Source organism: Dendrobium catenatum, unplaced genomic scaffold (genome assembly GCF_001605985.2).
Source record: "Dendrobium catenatum unplaced genomic scaffold, ASM160598v2 fragScaff_scaffold_1220, whole genome shotgun sequence".
NCBI classification, from domain to species: Eukaryota; Viridiplantae; Streptophyta; class Magnoliopsida; order Asparagales; family Orchidaceae; genus Dendrobium; species Dendrobium catenatum.
The window spans coordinates 9,915,487-9,929,021 of NW_021319682.1; the positions used below are offsets into that span (position 1 = coordinate 9,915,487).

Below are 13,535 nucleotides of genomic sequence, written 5' to 3' on the forward strand. Positions count from 1 at the left end.
CCAATGCTCCTTTTTATGTAGAAAATAGAAGTTTATTTATAAAATTTTGAGAGTAATATGCCACATAAATATGGAGAAAATAAAAAAAATAGTCATTTGGACAACCTGCATTGATTCTCTTAATCATAAAACTTTCGTTCAGCATCTAAATACTTTAATGTTGTCAGAATTGAGTGACATCGAGCTTGTTGAATTTATCACATCAATACGCTCAATTTGATTGTAAACATGCCAATTTTAAAAGTCATTTGATCTTTCAAATAATATTTCAAAATTTCTAACAATGTTTTAACCTCTTAATCTGAGCTTATTTTGTCTCAGATCTTATCACTTTTGATGCATGTGTTCGTCTTATCAAACTAAACTATTTGTCCATAATTTTGTTGATATTAGAGTTTGGATGTTCATGAAATAAATTTATAAATTTGCAATTAATATGTGCATCTAACTTGGCATTTAATTAAGCCAATTTTTTTATAATGTATTAACTTATATATATATATCAAATAACTTACTTTAATTACTCTTTTAAACAACAAGGGAATATTGTAGCCATTTCTCAATATTGCTAGAAAGTTCATCATACTTTTTGCATATGTACTTAATGCCTATCTAACTTATCGCCTTACGTAGAGTCAACATATATTATGTGCGGAGTCCAGGCGGTAGAATCGTCCGAATTTGTTGAATATTTGTAAATACTCAACAAATTAGTAAATACTCAATAAATACTCAACAAATATTTACAAAATTCATGAGTATACTCAACAAATAGTCACAATTGAATATTTGTTGAATATTTATTGAGTATTTTACAAACACTAGGCAAATACTAAGCAAATCTGACCAATTCTCCCGTCTGGACTCCGCATATAATAATTTCTCCAACTAGATAGAAAAAAAAAGTGCTTACTTAGAAGTGTCTATCAATCAAATCAACCTAACAGTATCAAACACTACTATGACTCCTTTATCAATTTATATCTTACTGTTAATAAATATTCTGTGTTAATTATGTTATTTTTTATTATTGTAGAATTAAAAAAAAAAATAGAGAGAATAAAATATTTTATATATATATATATATATATATATATCAATAAGAATATGAATAATGACTAAGCTCATATAATCAATATTTTTTAGGATTATTGCAAAATAAGAGCCCTTCAAAATGAGAAAAATACTCTAATAATAAAATCAAAATGAACCCCTAATTCTTTATAAATGGCCAAACTAATCCTAACCATTTAAAAATCTCATTTTAATACCTTAACTTTTTAAATAATCATCATAGACTAAGATTTCATTTGGGATATCTTTTTTATTTCTTCTTAAAATAGCTTTCTAGTTTAAATATTAAAATTTTTATACTAGAAAGCTGCTTTAAGAAACAATAAAAAAGTCGTCTCAAACAAAGCCTTTCTTTCTGTTTCTTAAAGCAGCTTTATAGTACAAAAATTTTTAACTTGTATTAAAAAGTTTTTCTAAGAAGCAGAAAGAAAGCCGTCTCAAACGAAGTCTAAGGCTTCGTTTGGGACAGCTTTCTTACTATTTTTTAAAGCATCTTTCTAGTCCAAAAATTAAGCTGTTTTTAGAAGCAATAAGAAAATCATCCCAAATAAAAGGTTTTGTTTGGGATATTTTGCTTACTTCTGCTTTAGAAAGCAGTAAGAAAACTATCTTAAACGAAACCTAAACTACTAATGAAATATGAAGGCAACAACTTTACTTCAAATCAAGTGTTAAAAATTCATTAATTACAGCAGAAATTAGCATGTAATTATTGCTCAGATCAACATTTTTTTGTGATATAAAGCTGACATAGAAATGCATATTTCTCAATAGTGATGACCTATCCAGATATTTCAAAAAGAGATTTTTCACAAATAAAAATATCAAACAACACTTTCTAATGTTTGGAATGTAAATCTTCCAATGAAGAAAATGAACCGAAAAACTTCTGCAAACCAGTTCTTAGCATCAAACAGCAGATTTTAAAGAATGGCAGAAAGATTCAGTTACTCTTCTTTGAAATTAGCAAATTAAAAACTGAATGGGAAATTTGACATAGCATGTGTATGTTTGGAACAATTTTTTCACGATTATACTTTTAGATAGCTGTCACAATTTTATTTGACTATAATTTTTTTTTGTTGCTTTTAAAAAATCATATGATGAGAAGCATTTTTTTATAAACAAATTTGCTAAAATATAGTAACAATGAAAAAGTTGTCCAATTATATTAAAAAAAAAAAACTTAATGATACCTACAATAGCATTGAAAAGTCTACAATAGTCGCTCAACCATAAGTAAATGTTCAATTTAACCTCAGACTTTCATAATATCTTAATTTAATCCCCATACTATTTGAAAATACCTCAATTTAATCTTAAGTAATAATTAAAGTTAACTCTAATAGTTAAATGTGAAATCATTTTGTGTGTTGAAGTGTATGTGAAATTATATTATTATTTTTATATATTTTATCATTTATCATATTAAAATAAATACAAAATTAATAATAAAATTAAACATTTATATTAATTATCACTCTTGTTATTTAGTTACTTAACTTCCCTTATGATTTTTGAATTATTTTAATATAATAAATACAAAAATAATATAATATTACATACATTATAATATTCAAAATACCCTCACATTTAACTATTCATATAAATTTTAGCTATTACTTTTAACATTAGGACTAAATTGGGATGTTTTCTAATAGTCGGACGATTAAATTGGTTCATCATAAAGCTATTCTTACAAAGAGTTGTAGTTGCTCCAAATGCACCCTAAGCAATAAAAGTAGCATGGTCAAGTTATCATGATAACATCAATTGATTTTATATGTTTCATCATATACATTAAATTTAGTTAATAACATTTAATATGGTAATTATATAATTCAAAAAATTAATGACTATGTCGGTACGTCCTGATATCATCATTGCAATTTTTACTATGACAAAGGTTACAAAATTTATAAGAAAATTCATAACTCTTATATCTTCATTAACAAATCTAATGACATTCGCCATTCTTATAAATAAAAGTTGAAAATACCCCAGCTTTCAGATGCCAATAATCCCATATAATGAACCAAACATAAACAAAGCTACAAACAGATGAAAATAATTCAAATCCAACAACTTAACATCCTAAATATTTTCTTCCTCTGCAGCTTTTGAATTCCACCAATCATATTTTAGAAGTTTTCATGCAAGGGTTTGCATTTATAATAAGGATTCAAAAGAGGGATGGAGAAACCTGGAATTATATTTTGTTCAGCTTTTCTGGTGCACAGCAATAACATGAATGTCCATCTCCTTGAGCATGACGGCACGGCCACATGAATCGCAAGGAGCAGTTCTCGAACCACAGATGCTTTCATGTTCTGAGAGTCCTCGGAGCCGGTCACGAGCATCAACTGGCATGCTCCCTGCTTCGACCATGTCGCCGCAGAACCTACAGGCAATCAGGCGCAATGGACAGGTTGTAGACTGGTGTTGGACCTGCCATAAAAGGAAACAACAGTGAGAAAAAATGACAGACAATATAAGATGATCAAAAACTTATAACCAAACCAAGTATAACTGCTATAAGAGAATTCATAAGGAAAACAATTTGTCACTTTGCATCTCAAATCCTAAGGTACTAACGGGTCGTGTAATAGAAATTGATGCAACAAAAGACTGCGTGGTTACAAACGGAACACCAGCAAGGAGTATTTTCCCACCATTTTTAAACTCCTCTGTCACAAACATGCGTTATCAAAGATAGGAGTAAAGAAATGTTATTAGAAAGGAAATTTATGCTCAGAGAAAAACAACACATAAGAGTTATTAATAAGCCTAATAGAAATAATAGGATGAAAATGACTGTTTTAGTTGGAAGTAGAAAGCTGATGGCACAATTGAGAGGTATAAAGAAAAGAATGTTTGCTAAAAGTTACGACGGGCAAATGTAATTGACTATCAAGAGAAGTTTGCCCTATGGAAAAAATAACCACGGAAGGAATTATGTAATCTCAAGTAACCCACTTCAGCTAGCAACTTTAATAGTATGATGCAAAGAATACCCTCTTGCGTGAGGATCTAAATGAAGGAATTTAAATTGGGATTTATTGGGAAGGGAATGGACGATAGGGCATCTAAACTGAAAAATGCCCTATATGGATTAAAGCAATCTCTTAAAGCTTGGTTCAAAATATTTGATAAAATAATGATAGGAATATGATACAAACAAAATCAAAGAGATCATACCCTCTTCATTAAGCATTCAGTAACAGAGAGAATGAAAACATTCATATTATGTTGATATCATTGCTATCAAAAATAATGAAGTTAAACAAAATCTGAGATAGATAGTGTTTAATCAAGGAGTTTGAACTAGAGGAACTTGAAAGACTAAAATGTTTTTATTGGAATAAAAAACTCATACTAAAAGAAAGGTAACTTCATTTTCCTACAAAAATATGTAACTGATCTCTTAAATTATGAGAATGGTAGGAAAGCTTGTCTACCTTTCTCATACTAGTCCAGACATTGCATACTCAATATAACAAGTTCAAGCATGACATGAGGGAGCCTAAACTACAATTGTCTATCATGAGCTGCACTACCTAAAAGTTAATCAAGGTAAACGAGTTTCATTCAAAAGGACTAGCAAACTCGCACTAGAAGCCTAGATAGATGCATAATATGCGGAATCGTTAGTGAACAAAAGATCAATATCAAGTTCTTGCACACTTCTTGCAAGAAATTTAGTAATATAAAGTGAAAAAAAATAAAATGTGGTGGCTAAATCTAGTGTTAAATAAGATTTAAGGGCTATGGCCAAAGAAAATTATGAATTATTATAGCTAAAAGTATCTTAAATGAGCTAAAAATCAAGTGGGGATGACTTACATAGTTGTATTCTGATAATAAATCAACAATAATCTAGTTCAACATGATCATACAAAACACATTAAGATTAATAAACGCTTAATTAAAAAAAAAAACTTAAATAAGGGTTACTCTACAAATCTTATGTCTTAAGGAAGTGACAGACGCTTTAACTAAAGGAGTAAGTTGAGAATGTTTCATTAGATCATCACCTACAGAGAATAGATGACATCTACTCTCTAGCTTATAGGGGAGTGTTGGAATCCACAAATTTTTGTGATGAAGAAAATCAAGATCTCAAATATTCATGCAAGAAAAAAAAAATCCTATGAATTCACGCCAAGATAGAAAATCATAGTCATCAATCTTGGCCAAGGAAATCAATAACTAGATTGGGTGTGAAAAGCATATTAGGAATCTCAATCAGATCGTATATAAAAAGGTTTCTATTTGTATAATTGTAGGAACTTTGTCATATTTTAAGGAGTGGATCTACAGTGGGAACCCAGGAGGCATGGGCCCTCACTAGCCGATAAAAGCCCACAACATGCAAGCAATAAAGGCCCAAAATCCACAATAATTTATTTTTGAAAATATATCTTTTATTATTTAATGTGAAATAAGATAATCATATATTTTTGTATAATACAACTAATAGAATATAGAATATAAAATTTAATTATTTATTAAAAATAAATATTGATATTCTTAGAAGATTAAAATATTATTTTACTATGAACTATTAAATAGAAAATCAAAAGAAATCATCAAAAAAAAATTAAGAGTATTTTGAAGATCATCAATTTGTGCCCCCACTAATAAAAATTTATGGCTCCACCCTATTTTGATTTCGTTATTTTATGTTGTCTTCTTGCAAATACTTGGTATTAATTAAAAAAAATTGTATTCTCTACTCCATTTTTCAAATACTCTGAATGAATAAGAAAAATTTTTATATTCTCATCAATTGCCAAAATTTCTAAGATCATTTGAACATATAACATAAATCAAAGTTTTCTCAACATATAGATTTGATTGCATGAGAAAATAATTGCGATTACATTTTGTGAAATCTGTCAAATGAGTTGAAATAATATAATTAGTAAATGATAGTACATGTGCATTTAATAGTTTAATTAATGAAATACATAAGTGATGCTAGACTTAAGTACTTTTCTCAGTTGAATGATAATCTTTATTTTGTTCATATGCTTGTCAAATGATTAAATTAATATGAAATGAGAAGTCCACCAAATGTTAGTTAATGATATTTAATATGTATCCAATAGTTTTAGTTAATGATAGTTGAAGCTACACTTCAAGTGGGATTTTACATACATATATATTCAAATATACTATTTGAAATTTTTTCATAAAATAATGCCAATATAAAAATCCTTTTGGGGGGATTTTTATATCTAGCACTAAAAATCACCATGTTACTTATTTAACAAATATATTTCATTATTTGCTCACACAACACCCAAAATTTTAAATAACATCAAAAATAACAAACTCCTTATCATCTCCTTTACCATTTCATCACAGCCATTGGTTCCATCTTCACTTCCTCATCTTGACACAGCTTCCTCGTCCTATCACAACTTTCTTGTTCAAATCCCTTAAAGTTTTTCTAATGATTTTTCTAGTCATAAAAGCCCTTCCTGTATCTCTCCAAACTTTGAAAAGAACTGAAGAACCTTGATCTGGTCAATATCAATGCCCACATTGCTTAATTTATATCTTCCCTTGAGTGTACACAAATGCTAGAAAAAAACTGGAAGAAGTATAAAAAAAGGCAAGGCATGAGTAGAGGCAGAGGGAGGACTTTGTTGCAAGTTGGCAGGCAGTTATCTTATTATATATTTTCTTTTGAGTGTCCTTTAACACTTAGCGAGTGCCACAGAGTCGTGCCTTCCACACCCAAAAGCATCCGAGCAAGATTCAGTTGCAACTTCCTTGTTCCTTGCGGTGGTTCCCAAACGGACGAGATCTTGTTGCCCTTCCTTCATCATTGGGGCCTCGAGGGATTTGTTCATTAATGAAAGTTTAAGTGTTTAGGTGTTATATTTTGTAAATAATGAAGTTTCGATGTTAAATATATAAATGAGTGAGTTTTTAGTGATATGTTCTAAATCCTCTATTATTTTATATATCCATAATGCATGTAAGCCTTAATATTATTTATTTTTATGTAATTTAGTATTGAAATAATTTTGTCATTTCACATGATAATTTAAGAAGACATCAGTAAAAATAAAATAAAATGCTTACATCAATTTATTAATTTAAAAAATACAAGTAAACTTAATATATGGCTTGAAAATCTCATTCTTATTGCAAAAAGCTTATCATGAAAATTAAGGTATGGGAACTTAGTGATTGCACAGTCCTACTGGTATTACTCAAGATATAAAATGGCATTCGAAAGAAATTCTTATTCCAAAAAGCTAAGTGCATGCACATTCCTATGGCCTCTCAGTCACTAACAGTGCAGCAAGGTTTGAACAGAGAAACAAGAAAGTATTATAGTTTCTTACCATTTCTTCCTTCTCTAGAATCACCCCACATGCGCAGTCGGTTGGCGCATGAAATACCTTCATATGCTTTTCCATCTCCCCAATTTGGAAAGCTTTTCTACATTTTACACAATGCACATGGTCTGCAGCCTCTTCTTTCCTCAGAACAACACCACAGCCATCATGCTGACAAATAACATTGTGCCTGATGCAGTATGCCTCATGAAGTAAAATGGTGCGACTAGAAATGTGGTGCCTGCAATTTCTACATTTTACTGAGTCAACATCTACTTGAGACGAAGCACTGGCAGTCCGGCTCACTCTTGGGATGTTGTTTTCTTTAAGAGACACAGATATCTTATATCTTGCCCATCCCTTGAAGCCAAAGACACCAATGCTATAAGTATCTGCCACCATGTGTGCATCCTTTGAACTTAGTATCAAAGTCTTTGAACCCATTTCATTAGATGACCACTCATGACGGTGTTGGGTAGGAAATACCAAAGGATGGCGAGAAACATATATATCAATATCCCCATCAGATGCATCAACTTCGAGTTTGACCTCAATATTCATGCATCCAGATGCAACTTTCTCGTGGATATTTTCATCTAAGGAGAATTTATAATAAGTAAACTTTCCTTCCTTGACTCTTCCAGATTCAGCCTTTCCAAATGCAAGTGGCAGAAGCACAGGTTGATGCTCAACCTCATCCAACATAGAATCAGGTCCCTCAATGTCAACTTCAATATCCGTTTCTAGGACAGAAACACTTGATGCAGGTTTTAGCTCAAGAACTCTTAGCTTATAGTTCAATTCCCCTTGATTAACAATAATAACCTCTCCCTGAGAAAGTGTCGCATGCTTCCGAAGAGTAGTTTCAAGCACAGCCTTATGATTTGGAATATCAGAAAAACCCATACTTTCTGGTTTTAGTTTAGCATAAGATCCTTTAGGCAAGCTTACGTAGCACACTTCAATTATAGGCACCTCCGGAATTTCATCAGAGAATAAATTTTTCCAAACATGTGGAGGTAGCTCCACAGATCCTTCCATTGCAGTGAATTCCAAAACACCAGAATGTGTTGTTCCAGGCTCTTGTTCCTTAGAAAGATTAGGTTCTACAGAAGCCTGCCTATCAATTCTTGAAAGTTTAAAATACATGGGTCCCTTATCCAAAGCTCCTTTATCAGATAACTCAGTAAAACATGATGGCGGTAACTTTATCTTATCTCCATAACCAATATACTGAAGAGCTTCAAGTGTTCGTGAAAACACAATTCCATTACCGATAACTAGGGCTTCCGCCAATTGTTGTTCTTCCTGTGCCAAATAGATAAATAGAAAGAGGTCAGCCGAATAATTATGGTAGAGAGAAGGTCGCTTGGATACTTCTAAAGATGGAAAAAACATCTTTGTTATTACTAAAGAAAAATACATTAAAACCCAACCCAGTTACCAAACATCTTGCCAGGAAACCCACAATAACTTAGAAATTTCAAGTGCGTCGAGGTTCAAAAAAGAGGGTTTTTTTTCCAAACAGTCAAGATCATTGAAACACTGGAGTCAAGATTAACATTAGGGGGATTTACAATATTTCTTGTAAGTAATCAAAATCAAATAGAAATGCTAGAAAACATAGTGTATGAAAACAGCATTTGCAATAGAAACATTTCATTACACAAAAAGATTTAATTTGAGAAGGACTAAAATTCATCCACCAAGCAATCAAATTCATCCACCAAGCAATCATGATTGCTTGGTGGATGAATTTTAGTCCCTCTCGCATTAAATCTTGTTGTGTAAAGACATGTTTCTATTGCGAACGCTGATTGCTTGGTAAGAATTGATCCCTATAATAACCTGGGAGGAAGCCTTTCCATTTAATCAGGAATCTAAATTCTGGGCAATCATGACAAAGCAATCTAAATTCTGGGCATTTAAGAATTGATCCCTATAATAGCCAGGGAGGAAGCCGTTCTGTTTAAGTAGTTTATAAATCAACTCCCAAGACCGATATCAGAATAAGGCATCAAAAGACCAGAGAAACTTCAACAGCCGATACGAAAAGTTATCGGGACTGGAAAATATCTACTGATCCAGATAACTCACCCAATTAAATCAAACCACTCAAAAAAATCATCTCACGGAACCCTAAGAAAGCTACTGCCGCTTGACACACGTACAGACATGTAAAGCCGGGAAACGAAAAACAGCCACAGATCACAGCAAATAATTATAAACCACGCCCAAACACAACAGTTTGAAGAGAAAGAAGTTTCGAACTAAATATAGAAAGGAGAGGAGGAAGTTGCGAACCTTGAGACGAGCATTCTCAACTTCGATCCTTCTTGCACGGTGGGCGGCCTCAACGGCCTCCCGGCGGCTAGCGGCCTCTTCTTTAGCCTTCCTCTCTCTCTCCGCCCTTGCCTTGGCCCTCTCTTTCCTCTCTCTTTGCTCTCTCTCCAACTTATCCCGGGCAGCCCTTAGCTCGAAATCCATCTCACACAAACACTAACACCCTCTCTTTCTTTCGCTCTCAGAGATCGAAATCTGTGCTCTTTAACGAGATGAATGAGACCAGGGTAGCAAATTTGGTAATCGACAAGCTCGACGATGGCTTCAAAACTCGGGACTCGACTTTAGATCCCTTTATTTATAGCCCTCAAAGTTCTTGAAGGACACGGAAACTAGGCGGGGCTGAATCAGCGATGACGACGACTCGGCAGCGACCCGACTCGGTGGCGAGTGTGAAAGTGAAGCTTTTTTAAAAAAATTATTATTATCATATAATTGCAAAAATCCCTTTTTAATAGAAAATAAGGAAATATAAATTAAAAATAATAATTTTTTATTGATTTGATAATTAATGATAATCAAATTTGAATTTGTGTTTTTTATTTTTTTTTGGAATTTTTATGCTATTGTGAGTTTGATAATTTAGTTGGTAAAATTGTAAAATGGTATTAAGATCTTGAAATTGAATATTATTTATATTAAATTTATATACTAAAATTAAAAAATGATTGTTGCATCCAAGAGTTCGCGGCAGTAGAGAAGTATAAAATTTAATGTCTTAGTTTTGTACGAATATCCATCACACATAAAGATAAAAGTAAAGGTTGTATCATTCATAAAAGACACTAAGATTTTTTATGTAGAAAACCCTAAAAAATGGAAAAACCACAGGGTCTAGCTCAATTTGAATGAATTCACTAGTATTTGTAGTTAATCACAAATAAGTCTCTTCATTGAAGGGAATGTATTGGCTTGATGTATAATACATCATATAGAGTGTGTTACATGGAGGAAATATGAATCATCACTATTAACATGTTTGTTTGGTCGGAAGGACTATCGTCGGTGGGCGACGGAGGTCGGAAAAAACATTGTCTGGCGACAAAGGTTGGAATGATTATTAATTGGCGATGAATGTTGGAAGGACCGTATTTGGAGGGCGATTGATATATAAAGACTGTTGTCTAACGATGGAGGTTGGAAGGATCGTAGTTAGGCAAAAGTCCATCGTTAGGTAGAAATTCAGTGATGGGCAGAAGTCTAGCATCGATTAGAAGCCCGACAAAATTCTAGCGACAGGTGAAAGTTTGGTGTCCGGTAGAAGTCCGATGAAAGTCCAATGACGAATAGAAGTTAGGCAACAGACAGAAGTTCGGCGTTAGGTAGAAGTCTGGCAACGGGGAGAAGTCTGGTGATAAGTGAAAGTTCAGCGTTGGGTAGAAGTCTGACGACGAGAACAAGTCTGGTGACGGGCGGAAGTTCGACGTTGGGTATAAGTCCGGCGATGGGTAGAAGTCCGGTGACGACGAAAGTTTAGCATCGGGTAGAAGTCTGAAAAAATTCTAGTGGCAAGCAAAAGTCTGGTAATGGGTGGAAGTTTGGCATTTAGTAGAAATTCGATGAAAATTTGGTGACAGGCATAAGTCTAGTGATGGGCAGAACTCTTACGCCGAGTAAAAATCTGACAAAACTCTAGCGACACGCATAAGTTCGACGACGTGCGGAACTCTGACATCAGGTAAAAATCCGATGAAAGTCTAGAGACGGGCATATGTCCGACAATAGCTAGAAGTTCGTCTTCAGATAGAAGTATGACAAAAAAGTCTACTGATGGGCAGAAGTTCGACGTCGGGTAAAAGTCCAATAAAATTCTGGCGACAGGAAGAAGTCGGACGACTGGCGGAAGTTCGACGTCGGGTAGAAGTCTGACAAAAGTCTGGTGACGGGGAGAAGTTAAGCGTTGGGTAGAAATTCGGCGATGGGAAAAATTCTGGCATGTGTTGGTGGATGGGAGATGGTCAAGGAGTCTGATGGCAAGAGAACTATTCCTTCTCTTCATTCTCTTATTACTTGGGTCACTTCTTTCTCATTCTCTCAATGAAGAATGAGGGGTCTATTTATAGTTTTCTAAGAGTGGCATAGCTAGTAAATAGAAGGAAAATCAAGGATAAATTGGGAGTGGTTTGAATGGACGACTAATGTTGAATCTATTGATCATGGACTATTTATAGGGTATTTTAATGTCTTAATGATATTAGAATTTGACAATCTTAGGCTCGATCACTATAGGAAATTCATCAATTACCAACGATCTGGACTGGCGATTCTCCAACCACCAGTTATAACAGTGGCTTAACCGACGGTTTGAAAGCCAATTTTTATCGATGGTCTGACCGGCGGTTACATAAATTAAAGCCACCGGCAATAGCGGTGGTCCAAAAATTGCTGGTTAACCTACCGGCATTAAATCTTACTGGTGCGTTACCGGCAGCATGAACCGCCGCTGTTAAGTAAATTATTTTTGGTGGTCCAAACCGGATGAAAGCTATTAGAAAATGCCCTAGAATAAGCTGTCCCGAGCCTTCCATTTCATTTCATCCCTTGCTCCTCTCTCTCCTGCGCGACGCTCGACCCCGTCTCCTCCGCCCTCTCACGATCGAGACGTGCCCTCCGCCACCGACGAGGTCCCTCTGGCTGCCAAAAAGGTCCTCCAAATGAAGATCTCGCCCCCACTATAAGGCCGGAAATCTCTCCCCGCTAGTGCGCGAAACCGGCCTCCGAGGTTTGCATTTTTAGTTTTTTTTTTTTTTTTTTTTTTTGTTTTTTTTTTTTTTTTTTTTTGAAGTTGTTTTTTATTTTGGACAATGTCAAGAGGAATTGGGTTACATTAAAGTTATTTTTTTATTTTTTATTTTTAAATTTTGAAGTTGTTTTTGCTTGGTTGGATGAGGGGCTTGACCCTTAGAGATAAGATACGAAATTAACATATACGTGATAAGGTTGGAGTAGCTCCAATGGAAGATAAGATTAAAGAGAGTCACTTTAGATGGTTTGGTCACATTAAATGGAGGACTTCTAATGACTCGGTAATGAAAGTTGAGGTATTATATTTGACTTATATTAAGAAAGGTGGAGGTAGACCTAAGCATCTTCATCTCTACAACACTTAACTTAATATTATGCTTCTCTTTCAATGTCAAACATTCGGCACCATAAAATTATAAAGTTGTTTTTGCTTAGGTGGATGAGTGGCTTGAACCTTAGAGATAGGATACAAAATGAGCATATACATAATAAGGTTGCAGTAGCTCTAGTGGAAGATAAGATTAGAGAGAGTCGCTTTAGATGGTTTGGTCATATTAAACGGAGGCCTTCTGATGACCCGGTAAGGAAAGTTGAAGTATTAGATTTGACTTATTTTAAGAAAGGTAGAGGTAGACCTAAGCATCCTCATCTTTGTAACACTTAACTTAGTATTATGCTTCTCTTTTAATGGCCAACATTCGACACCATAAAATTTTGAAGTTATTTTTGCTTGGGTGGATGAGTGGCTTGACCCTTATAGATAGGATACAAATTGAAATGAGCATATACGTGATAAGGTTGGAGTAGCTCCAGTGGAAGATAAGATTAGAGAGAGTCACTTTAGATGGTTTGGTCACATTAAATGGAGGCCTTCTAATGACCCGGTAAGGAAAGTTGAGGTATTAGATTTGACTTATGTTAAGAAAGATAGAGGTAGACCTAAACATCTTCATCATGTTTGAATGAGAGCATCCATGACTTAAGAATGATCCTTGATGTAATCCAAACGAAATAAGA

General features: G+C 33.7%; 1 protein-coding gene across 1 annotated transcript; it reads right to left on the minus strand.

The window, feature by feature from the left end:
- Nucleotides 1-2,943: 2,943 nt before the first annotated feature.
- Nucleotides 2,944-10,062, minus strand: LOC110109156. The gene is made up of 3 exons (XM_020840094.2): nt 9,735-10,062; nt 7,437-8,738; nt 2,944-3,522 (listed from the first exon to the last, which is right to left on the minus strand). The coding sequence occupies exons 1-3, from the start codon at nt 9,915-9,917 to the stop codon at nt 3,295-3,297; spliced, it is 1,713 nt and encodes a 570-aa protein (XP_020695753.1). The 5' UTR covers nt 9,918-10,062; the 3' UTR covers nt 2,944-3,294.
- Between the last annotated feature and the right edge of the window lie 3,473 nt (nt 10,063-13,535).